General features: G+C 53.4%; 1 protein-coding gene across 1 annotated transcript; it reads right to left on the bottom strand.

Annotated features, from left to right (window-relative positions):
* Positions 1–59: 59 nt before the first annotated feature.
* Positions 60–11,209, bottom strand: SCAMP3 (secretory carrier membrane protein 3). Its single transcript, XM_072132050.1, has 9 exons — positions 11,067–11,209; positions 8,395–8,472; positions 8,172–8,294; positions 7,965–8,088; positions 7,759–7,887; positions 7,517–7,676; positions 973–1,074; positions 758–878; positions 60–692 (listed from the first exon to the last, which is right to left on the bottom strand). Exons 1-9 carry the CDS (start codon positions 11,103–11,105, stop codon positions 549–551), a joined length of 1,020 nt encoding a protein of 339 aa, XP_071988151.1. The 5' UTR covers positions 11,106–11,209; the 3' UTR covers positions 60–548.
* Between the last annotated feature and the right edge of the window lie 1,638 nt (positions 11,210–12,847).

Raw genomic sequence — 12,847 nt, 5'->3', positions numbered from 1 at the left:
TAGAGAAAATAATTTGGTCCCGACTCCAAACCCAACAGAAACGGAAGACAAAGACGACATCGACTTAATAAAACGGTTTAATTTGGCATCAGCTGGTCAACAGATCTGAACCCAACGTCATGTGGACCAGGAACAGTCTATAGCTACATGCAATACCCCTTCAACAGAACATACATGTAAACATGAGGCATGCATACCCCCCCAACATCACAGGTACAACCGGCATTAACTGAAAGAGCCCTCCACAGGCAGAGAAGGGTTAATCCTGAGTGGGAAGGTTATGGCCTGGTAGGTGGGGATTAACCCCACTCATCTACTAAGGAAACACGCATGGCACAACCGTGGACATGGCCTGATGCAGACGCGTGTCACTGGTACAGCTCTGACGACATGGTGTTAATACAGACACACAAGCATTAATGAAGAGCAGCAAGGCTGCCGCCACGGAGCATCGGGCGAACGTCTGTCAGCACTGGAACAAGCTGCCGCAGTACGCTCCCGCAGTGCAGGGATGCTGCAGATAGATGGCGCTCCAGTCACGTGTCATCTTAAGGCTTGAATGCGTTTTGGGCAGCCCCCGCTGCTACGTTGCCCGCCGCTGTACGCACAGCAGGGTTGGAGAATACACCAGCAGCAAACTCCTCCTGCGCCTTCTGGAAGCTGGCACCGGTCCGGCGGTAGATGGAGTGGATCTAAGGGAGACATCAGCTCAGTCATATTGTATTACCCTCCCAGCCCCTCCAGTCACCCCACTCACCCTCTTCAGCATGATGATGCCCATGGTGGCGGTGGCTGTGAGGAGCAGAGCGACAATGATCATGATGACAGAGACCGCAGTGTAACCTTGCTTCAAGGCGCTGAGAGCAGTCACCCAGCCGCTATCAGGAGAAGACACGGAGAGTGGTAACACGATCAATAAACCAGCCCACAGCCAGTAACCCCTACCCGAAAGCCCCGTCCAGCGGCCCCTACCTGAAGCCCCATCCAGGGATCCCCACCGCCTCCAGCACATACACCACGTCTTGAACAAAATAGATGAAGAAGAAGACAAAGAAATTGAAGGAACTGTCACTCCTGAGGAGAGAAGGATAAAACACAAAGCGTTAGAACAGACCCATCAGACGCGGCGCTGGAAAGGTTCTGACCAATTGGCTGTTGGTGCTAAAGCAGGAATCGGCCAACCACCCCCCAAGGGAGAGACAGAGACTCAGGTGTTGGTGCTTCACCTCTCTGAGCATCCAAGTTACTTTTATTATAACATTTTTTCCCTAGAGAGAGGAAGGGCAGGGGCAGAGTCTCCCCACTGTATAGAGAGAGGAAGGGCAGGGGCAGAGTCTCCCCACTGTATAGAGAGAGGAAGGGCAGGGGCAGAGTCTCCCCACTGTATAGAGAGAGGAAGGGCAGGGGCAGAGTCTCCCCACTGTATAGAGAGAGGAAGGGCCCGGGGCAGAGTCTCCCCACTGTATAGAGAGAGGAAGGGCCCGGGGCAGAGTCTCCCCACTGTATAGAGAGAGGAAGGGCAGGGGCAGAGTCTCCCCACTGTATAGAGAGAGGAAGGGCCCGGGGCAGAGTCTCCCCACTGTATAGAGAGAGGAAGGGCAGGAGCAGGGGCAGAGTCTCCCCACTGTATAGAGAGAGGAAGGGCAGGGGCAGAGTCTCCCCACTGTATAGAGAGAGGAAGGGCCCGGGGCAGAGTCTCCCCACTGTATAGAGAGAGGAAGGGCCCGGGGCAGAGTCTCCCCACTGTATAGAGAGAGGAAGGGCAGGGGCAGAGTCTCCCCACTGTATAGAGAGAGGAAGGGCCCGGGGCAGAGTCTCCCCACTGTATAGAGAGAGGAAGGGCAGGAGCAGGGGCAGAGTCTCCCCACTGTATAGAGAGAGGAAGGGCAGGAGCAGGGGCAGAGTCTCCCCACTGTATAGAGAGAGGAAGGGCCCGCGGCAGAGTCTCCCCACTGTATAGAGAGAGGAAGGGCCCGGGGCAGAGTCTCCCCACTGTATAGAGAGAGGAAGGGCCCGGGGCAGAGTCTCCCCACTGTATAGAGAGAGGAAGGGCCCGCGGCAGAGTCTCCCCACTGTATAGAGAGAGGAAGGGCCCGCGGCAGAGTCTCCCCACTGTATAGAGAGAGGAAGGGCCCGCGGCAGAGTCTCCCCACTGTATAGAGAGAGGAAGGGCCCGCGGCAGAGTCTCCCCACTGTATAGAGAGAGGAAGGGCCCGCGGCAGAGTCTCCCCACTGTATAGAGAGAGGAAGGGCAGGGGCAGAGTCTCCCCACTGTATAGAGAGAGGAAGGGCAGGGGCAGAGTCTCCCCACTGTATAGAGAGAGGAAGGGCAGGGGCAGAGTCTCCCCACTGTATAGAGAGAGGAAGGGCCCAGGGCAGAGTCCCCCCACTGTATAGAGAGAGGAAGGGCCCGGGGCAGAGTCTCCCCACTGTATAGAGAGAGGAAGGGCAGGAGCAGGGGCAGAGTCTCCCCACTGTATAGAGAGAGGAAGGGCAGGAGCAGGGGCAGAGTCTCCCCACTGTATAGAGAGAGGAAGGGCCCGCGGCAGAGTCTCCCCACTGTATAGAGAGAGGAAGGGCCCGGGGCAGAGTCTCCCCACTGTATAGAGAGAGGAAGGGCCCGGGGCAGAGTCTCCCCACTGTATAGAGAGAGGAAGGGCCCGGGGCAGAGTCTCCCCACTGTATAGAGAGAGGAAGGGCCCGGGGCAGAGTCTCCCCACTGTATAGAGAGAGGAAGGGCCCGGGGCAGAGTCTCCCCACTGTATAGAGAGAGGAAGGGCCCGGGGCAGAGTCTCCCCACTGTATAGAGAGAGGAAGGGCCCGGGGCAGAGTCTCCCCACTGTATAGAGAGAGGAAGGGCCCGGGGCAGAGTCTCCCCACTGTATAGAGAGAGGAAGGGCAGGGGCAGAGTCTCCCACTGTATAGAGAGGGGAAGGGCAGGGGCAGAGTCTCCCCACTGTATAGAGAGAGGAAGGGCAGGGGCAGAGTCTCCCCACTGTATAGAGAGAGGAAGGGCAGGAGCAGAGTCTCCCCACTGTATAGAGAGAGGAAGGGCAAGGGCAGAGTCTCCCCACTGTATAGAGAGAGGAAGGGCAGGGGCAGAGTCTCCCCACTGTATAGAGAGAGGAAGGGCAGGAGCAGGGGCAGAGTCTCCCCACTGTATAGAGAGAGGAAGGGCAGGAGCAGGGGCAGAGTCTCCCCACTGTATAGAGAGAGGAAGGGCAGGAGCAGGGGCAGAGTCTCCCCACTGTATAGAGAGAGGAAGGGCCCGGGGCAGAGTCTCCCCACTGTATAGAGAGAGGAAGGGCCCGGGGCAGAGTCTCCCCACTGTATAGAGAGAGGAAGGGCCCGGGGCAGAGTCTCCCCACTGTATAGAGAGAGGAAGGGCCCGGGGCAGAGTCTCCCCACTGTATAGAGAGAGGAAGGGCCCGGGGCAGAGTCTCCCCACTGTATAGAGAGAGGAAGGGCAGGGGCAGAGTCTCCCCACTGTATAGAGAGAGGCAGGGCAGGAGCAGGGGCAGAGTCTCCCCACTGTATAGAGAGAGGAAGGGCAGGAGCAGAGTCTCCCCACTGTATAGAGAGGGGAAGGGCAGGGGCAGAGTCTCCCCACTGTATAGAGAGAGGAAGGGCAGGGGCAGAGTATCCCACTGTATAGAGAGGGCAGGAGCAGGGGCAGAGTCTCCCCACTGTATAGAGAGAGGAAGGGCAGGAGCAGGGGCAGAGTCTCCCCACTGTATAGAGAGAGGAAGGGCCCGGGGCAGAGTCTCCCCACTGTATAGAGAGAGGAAGGGCCCGGGGCAGAGTCTCCCCACTGTATAGAGAGAGGAAGGGCCCGGGGCAGAGTCTCCCCACTGTATAGAGAGAGGAAGGGCCCGGGGCAGAGTCTCCCCACTGTATAGAGAGAGGAAGGGCCCGGGGCAGAGTCTCCCCACTGTATAGAGAGAGGAAGGGCCCGGGGCAGAGTCTCCCCACTGTATAGAGAGAGGAAGGGCAGGGGCAGAGTCTCCCCACTGTATAGAGAGAGGAAGGGCAGGGGCAGAGTCTCCCCACTGTATAGAGAGAGGCAGGGCAGGAGCAGGGGCAGAGTCTCCCCACTGTATAGAGAGAGGAAGGGCAGGGGCAGAGTCTCCCCACTGTATAGAGAGAGGAAGGGCAGGAGCAGAGTCTCCCCACTGTATAGAGAGGGGAAGGGCAGGGGCAGAGTCTCCCCACTGTATAGAGAGAGGAAGGGCAGGGGCAGAGTCTCCCACTGTATAGAGAGAGGAAGGGCAAGGGCAGAGTCTCCCCACTGTATAGAGAGAGGCAGGGCAGGAGCAGGGGCAGAGTCTCCCCACTGTATAGAGAGAGGAAGGGCAGGAGCAGAGTCTCCCCACTGTATAGAGAGGGGAAGGGCAGGGGCAGAGTCTCCCCACTGTATAGAGAGAGGAAGGGCAGGAGCAGAGTCTCCCCACTGTATAGAGAGAGGAAGGGCAGGAGCAGAGTCTCCCCACTGTATAGAGAGAGGAAGGGCAGGAGCAGAGTCTCCCCACTGTATAGAGAGAGGAAGGGCAGGGGCAGAGTCTCCCCACTGTATAGAGAGAGGAAGGGCAGGGGCAGAGTCTCTCACTGTATAGAGAGAGGAAGGGCAGGAGCAGAGTCTCCCCACTGTATAGAGAGAGGAAGGGCAGGAGCAGAGTCTCCCCACTGTATAGAGAGAGGAAGGGCCCAGGGCAGAGTCCCCCCACTGTATAGAGAGAGGAAGGGCCCGGGGCAGAGTCTCCCCACTGTATAGAGAGAGGAAGGGCAGGGGCAGAGTCTCCCCACTGTATAGAGAGAGGAAGGGCAGGAGCAGAGTCTCCCCACTGTATAGAGAGAGGAAGGGCAGGAGCAGAGTCTCCCCACTGTATAGAGAGAGGAAGGGCAGGGGCAGAGTCTCCCACTGTATAGAGAGGGGAAGGGCAGGGGCAGAGTCTCCCCACTGTATAGAGAGAGGAAGGGCAGGGGCAGAGTCTCCCCACTGTATAGAGAGAGGAAGGGCAGGAGCAGAGTCTCCCCACTGTATAGAGAGAGGAAGGGCAAGGGCAGAGTCTCCCCACTGTATAGAGAGAGGAAGGGCAGGGGCAGAGTCTCCCCACTGTATAGAGAGAGGAAGGGCAGGAGCAGGGGCAGAGTCTCCCCACTGTATAGAGAGAGGAAGGGCAGGAGCAGGGGCAGAGTCTCCCCACTGTATAGAGAGAGGAAGGGCCCGGGGCAGAGTCTCCCCACTGTATAGAGAGAGGAAGGGCCCGGGGCAGAGTCTCCCCACTGTATAGAGAGAGGAAGGGCCCGGGGCAGAGTCTCCCCACTGTATAGAGAGAGGAAGGGCCCGGGGCAGAGTCTCCCCACTGTATAGAGAGAGGAAGGGCCCGGGGCAGAGTCTCCCCACTGTATAGAGAGAGGAAGGGCAGGGGCAGAGTCTCCCCACTGTATAGAGAGAGGCAGGGCAGGGGCAGAGTCTCCCCACTGTATAGAGAGAGGAAGGGCAGGAGCAGAGTCTCCCCACTGTATAGAGAGGGGAAGGGCAGGGGCAGAGTCTCCCCACTGTATAGAGAGAGGAAGGGCAGGGGCAGAGTATCCCACTGTATAGAGAGAGGAAGGGCAAGGGCAGAGTCTCCCCACTGTATAGAGAGAGGAAGGGCAGGGGCAGAGTCTCCCCACTGTATAGAGAGAGGAAGGGCAGGAGCAGGGGCAGAGTCTCCCCACTGTATAGAGAGAGGAAGGGCAGGAGCAGGGGCAGAGTCTCCCCACTGTATAGAGAGAGGAAGGGCCCGGGGCAGAGTCTCCCCACTGTATAGAGAGAGGAAGGGCCCGGGGCAGAGTCTCCCCACTGTATAGAGAGAGGAAGGGCCCGGGGCAGAGTCTCCCCACTGTATAGAGAGAGGAAGGGCCCGGGGCAGAGTCTCCCCACTGTATAGAGAGAGGAAGGGCCCGGGGCAGAGTCTCCCCACTGTATAGAGAGAGGAAGGGCAGGGGCAGAGTCTCCCCACTGTATAGAGAGAGGAAGGGCAGGGGCAGAGTCTCCCCACTGTATAGAGAGAGGAAGGGCAGGGGCAGAGTCTCCCCACTGTATAGAGAGAGGAAGGGCAGGAGCAGAGTCTCCCCACTGTATAGAGAGGGGAAGGGCAGGGGCAGAGTCTCCCCACTGTATAGAGAGAGGAAGGGCAGGGGCAGAGTCTCCCACTGTATAGAGAGAGGAAGGGCAAGGGCAGAGTCTCCCCACTGTATAGAGAGAGGCAGGGCAGGAGCAGGGGCAGAGTCTCCCCACTGTATAGAGAGAGGAAGGGCAGGAGCAGAGTCTCCCCACTGTATAGAGAGGGGAAGGGCAGGGGCAGAGTCTCCCCACTGTATAGAGAGAGGAAGGGCAGGAGCAGAGAGTCTCCCCACTGTATAGAGAGAGGAAGGGCAGGAGCAGAGTCTCCCCACTGTATAGAGAGAGGAAGGGCAGGAGCAGAGTCTCCCCACTGTATAGAGAGAGGAAGGGCAGGGGCAGAGTCTCCCCACTGTATAGAGAGAGGAAGGGCAGGGGCAGAGTCTCTCACTGTATAGAGAGAGGAAGGGCAGGAGCAGAGTCTCCCCACTGTATAGAGAGAGGAAGGGCAGGAGCAGAGTCTCCCCACTGTATAGAGAGAGGAAGGGCCCAGGGCAGAGTCCCCCCACTGTATAGAGAGAGGAAGGGCCCGGGGCAGAGTCTCCCCACTGTATAGAGAGAGGAAGGGCAGGGGCAGAGTCTCCCCACTGTATAGAGAGAGGAAGGGCAGGAGCAGAGTCTCCCCACTGTATAGAGAGAGGAAGGGCAGGAGCAGAGTCTCCCCACTGTATAGAGAGAGGAAGGGCAGGGGCAGAGTCTCCCCACTGTATAGAGAGAGGAAGGGCAGGAGCAGGGGCAGAGTCTCCCCACTGTATAGAGAGAGGAAGGGCAGGAGCAGGGGCAGAGTCTCCCCACTGTATAGAGAGAGGAAGGGCAGGGGCAGAGTCTCCCACTGTATAGAGAGAGGAAGGGCAGGGGCAGAGTCTCCCCACTGTATAGAGAGAGGAAGGGCAGGGGCAGAGTCTCCCCACTGTATAGAGAGAGGAAGGGCAGGGGCAGAGTCTCCCCACTGTATAGAGAGAGGAAGGGCAGGGGCAGAGTCTCCCCACTGTATAGAGAGAGGAAGGGCAGGGGCAGAGTCTCCCCACTGTATAGAGAGAGGAAGGGCAGGGGCAGAGTCTCCCCACTGTATAGAGAGAGGAAGGGCAGGGGCAGAGTCTCCCCACTGTATAGAGAGAGGAAGGGCAGGGGCAGAGTCTCCCCACTGTATAGAGAGAGGAAGGGCAGGGACAGAGTCTCCCACTGTATAGAGAGAGGAAGGGCAGGGGCAGAGTCTCCCCACTGTATAGAGAGAGGAAGGGCAGGGGCAGAGTCTCTCACTGTATAGAGAGAGGAAGGGCAGGAGCAGGGGTAGTAGCAGGGGCAGGAGAACACTTGGCATCTCCAGGGCCTGATATGACTCTGTCTCACCTGAAGGCCTTGTAGAGTGGCCGGTACCAGCAGACGAATGAGCAGGGTGTGAAGAGGATGACCCAGAGGATGGACATGCCAAAAGCAGAGCCTTCATTTCCGTTTACACAGAACAAGGCGAGACACGCCAGGAAGTTGAGGAGCAGAGTCCCAGCGCTGACTGGAGGAAGGAGGAGACACCATGTAAACAAGTGGACAACGAGCGTCTCCGGACACACGGCAGAGACTGTCAGCGCACGCACCGAGCCACAGGTAGTACATGATGGACACCGTCTTCTGGAAGTCCTGGGGGATGTCCACACCGATGTCCTGATAGAAGCAGGGCTTCACGGGGCAGAAGGAGGGCAACGGCGGCCAATTATTCTGTCTCACTAGGGCAGCACAGGAGACGAAGGGTTAATAGCAGCGCGTGGCGAGCGCTCTCCACCCCCGACCACACGTCACATACCTGCGCCTCCGCTCAGCGCAGCGTTCTGCAGCTCGCGCTCCCTCCGGTCCAGTTCTTCCGCCTTGCGGTTCAGCTCTTCCTGGCGGCGCAGCAGATCGGCCGTCGCTGCCGCCGTCGTAGACTCCTCCAAACATTAAAGAAGGAGAAACAAGTGAGAACAAAGCGTCCGGCGCGACAAGTCATCACCCGGACAGACAGCGCCAGTACCTGGGTGCCATAAGAGCCGTAGTTCTTGGGTTCGGTGGGACTCAGTTTCTTGGCAGGTGGGGGGGCAGCCGCGGGCGGGGGGGCGGCCGGTTGGGCTGACGGCTCATGGTAAGGAGGAGGAACCTGAAACCATCAAGAGACCAACATAACACAAGTCACTTCTAAACCAATAAGACAAGACCCCAGAACGGACAAGGGGGCGGAGACTCCAAAATCATCTCACCCCTAGGTTGTCGAATGGATTGTAGACATCCAGCGTGGCGTACTGACTGCTGGGCCGGTGCTCCACCACAGCCGGGTCCTGCACCAAAAACATACAGTCAGGATTACCGAGGAGGAGCCACACCACACCCCCGTACTGTACACGAGGAGACCCCCGCACACACATACACACACACACACACACACACACACACACCATCCTATACTATACACACACACACACACACACACCATCCTATACTATACACACACACACACCATCCTATACTATACACACACACACACACCATCCTATACTATACACACACACACACACACACCATCCTATACTATACACACACACACACACACACCATCCTATACTATACACACACACACACACACACCATCCTATACTATACACACACACACACACACACCATCCTATACTATACACACACACACACACACACCATCCTATACTATACACACACACACACACACACACACACACCATCCTATACTATACACACACACACACACACACCATCCTATACTATACACACACACACACACACACACACACACACACACACCATCCTATACTATACACACACACACCATCCTATACTATACACACACACACACACACACACACCATCCTATACTATACACACACACACACACACACACACACCATCCTATACTATACACACACACACCATCCTATACTATACACACACACACCATCCTATACTATACACACACACACCATCCTATACTATACACACACACACACACACACACACACACACCATCCTATACTATACACACACACACCATCCTATACTATACACACACACACCATCCTATACTATACACACACACACCATCCTATACTATACACACACACACACCATCCTATACTATACACACACACACACACACACACACACACACCATCCTATACTACACACACACACCATCCTATACTATACACACACACACACACACACACACACCATCCTATACTATACACACACACACACACACACACACACCATCCTATACTATACACACACACACACACACCATCCTATACTATACACACACACACACACACACCATCCTATACTATACACACACACACCATCCTATACTATACACACACACACCATCCTATACTATACACACACACACCATCCTATACTATACACACACACACACACACACCATCCTATACTATACACACACACACACACACACCATCCTATACTATACACACACACACCATCCTATACTATACACACACACACACACCATCCTATACTATACACACACACACACACCATCCTATACTATACACACACACACACACACACCATCCTATACTATACACACACACACACACACCATCCTATACTATACACACACACACACACACACCATCCTATACTATACACACACACACACACACCATCCTATACTATACACACACCATCCTATACTATACACACACCATCCTATACTATACACACACACACACACACCATCCTATACTATACACACACACACACACACCATCCTATACTATACACACACACACACACACCATCCTATACTATACACACACACACACACACACACACACCATCCTATACTATACACACACACACACACCATCCTATACTATACACACACACACACACACAATCCTATACTATACACACACACACACACACACACACCATCCTATACTATACACACACACACACACACACACACCATCCTATACTATACACACACACACACACACACACACCATCCTATACTATACACACACACACACACACCATCCTATACTATACTATACACACACACACACCATCCTATACTATACTATACACACACACACCATCCTATACTATACACACACACACCATCCTATACTATACACACACACACCATCCTATACTATACACACACACACCATCCTATACTATACACACACACACCATCCTATACTATACACACACACACCATCCTATACTATACACACACATACACCATCCTATACTATACACACACACACACACCATCCTATACTATACACACACACACACACCATCCTATACTATACACACACACACCATCCTATACTATACACACACACACCATCCTATACTATACACACACACACCATCCTATACTATACACACACACACCATCCTATACTATACACACACACACCATCCTATACTATACACACACACACCATCCTATACTATACACACACACACACACACACACCATCCTATACTACACACACACACCATCCTATACTATACACACACACACACCATCCTATACTATACACACACACCATCCTATACTATACACACATCATCCTATACTATACACACACACATCATCCTATACTATACACACACACATCATCCTATACTATACACACACACATCATCCTATACTATACACACACACATCATCCTATACTATACACACACACACCATCCTATACTATACACACACACCATCCTATACTATACACACACACCATCCTATACTATACACACACACCATCCTATACTATACTATACACACACATCCTCCTGTGACGGTCAGTGCGGTTTTCCCTGCCGCGCAGTGTGTACGGGGTCGGGTCGGGGCCGGTACCTGGAAGGGGTTATCGAGCTCCCTGTACGGCGCCGCCATCTCTCCGCTCCGCTCTGATTGGACGAGGTGACACCCGGAAGCAGCGCAGAAGCCGATCACATGTCTAACCCGTGACCTGACGTCACCTGACTGGCCGCGCCCACTGCTGACGTCACCGACAAACTATCACTTTATATATATACATCCACCATGTATACTGACCCCTCCTCCTCATCTACATATATAACATGATCTCCCTCCTCTGTATATACTGACCCCTCCTCCTCATCTACATATATAACATGATCTCCCTCCTCTGTGTATACTGACCCCTCCTCCTCATCTACATATATAACATGATCTCCCTCCTCTGTATATACTGACCCCTCCTCCTCATCTACATATATAACATGATCTCCCTCCTCTGTGTATACTGACCCCTCCTCCTCATCTACATATATAACATGATCTCCCTCCTCTGTATATACTGACCCCTCCTCCTCTACATATATAACATGATCTCCCTCCTCTGTGTATACTGACCCCTCCTCCTCATCTACATATATAACATGATCTCCCTCCTCTGTATATACTGACCCCTCCTCCTCCTCTACATATATAACATGATCTCCCTCCTCTGTATATACTGACCCCTCCTCCTCATCTACATATATAACATGATCTCCCTCCTCTGTATATACTGACCCCTCCTCCTCATCTACATATATAACATGATCTCCCTCCTCTGTATATACTGACCCCTCCCCCTCATCTACATATATAACATGATCTCCCTCCTCTGTATATACTGACCCCTCCCCCTCATCTACATATATAACATGATCTCCCTCCTCTGTATATACTGACCCCTCCTCCTCATCTACATATATAACATGATCTCTCTCCTCTGTATATATTGACCCCTCCCCCTCATCTACATATATAACATGATCTCCCTCCTCTGTATATACTGACCCCTCCTCATCTACATATATAACATGATCTCCATCCTCTGTGTATACTGACCCCTCCTCCACATCTACATATATAACATGATCTCCCTCCTCTGTATATACTGACCCCTCCTCCTCATCTACATATATAACATGATCTCCCTCCTCTGTATATACTGACCCCTCCTCCTCATCTACATATACAACATGATCTCCCTCCTCTGTATATACTGACCCCTCCTCCTCATCTACATATACAACATGATCTCCCTCCTCTGTATATACTGACCCCTCCTCCTCATCTACATATATAACATGATCTCCCTCCTCTGTATATACTGACCCCTCCTCCTCATCTACATATATAACATGATCTCCCTCCTCTGTATATCCTGACCCCTCCCCCTCATCTACATATATAACATGATCTCCCTCCTCTGTATATACTGACCCCTCCCCCTCATCTACATATATAACATGATCTCCCTCCTCTGTATATACTGACCCCTCCTCCTCTACATATATAACATGATCTCCCTCCTCTGTGTATACTGACCCCTCCTCCTCATCTACATATATAACATGATCTCCCTCCTCTGTATATACTGACCCCTCCTCCTCCTCTACATATATAACATGATCTCCCTCCTCTGTATATACTGACCCCTCCTCCTCATCTACATATATAACATGATCTCCCTCCTCTGTATATACTGACCCCTCCTCCTCATCTACATATATAACATGATCTCCCTCCTCTGTATATACTGACCCCTCCCCCTCATCTACATATATAACATGATCTCCCTCCTCTGTATATACTGACCCCTCCTCCTCATCTACATATAT

This window comes from Engystomops pustulosus, unplaced genomic scaffold (genome assembly GCF_040894005.1).
Source record: "Engystomops pustulosus unplaced genomic scaffold, aEngPut4.maternal MAT_SCAFFOLD_213, whole genome shotgun sequence".
NCBI classification, from domain to species: domain Eukaryota; kingdom Metazoa; phylum Chordata; class Amphibia; order Anura; family Leptodactylidae; genus Engystomops; species Engystomops pustulosus.
This window is presented reverse-complemented; position numbering and strand designations above follow the sequence as displayed.

Bases quoted from the DNA above. Each gene is read 5' to 3' on its own strand.
- SCAMP3 (XM_072132050.1), bottom strand. From the start codon at position 11,105: ATGGCGGCGCCGTACAGGGAGCTCGATAACCCCTTCCAG. The intron at 8,089-8,171 runs GTACTGGCGCTG...TAATGTTTGGAG, and splicing joins ACGGCTCTTATGGCACCCAG to GAGTCTACGACGGCGGCAGC. The intron at 7,888-7,964 runs GTATGTGACGTG...GTGCTGCCCTAG, and splicing joins TGCGCTGAGCGGAGGCGCAG to TGAGACAGAATAATTGGCCG.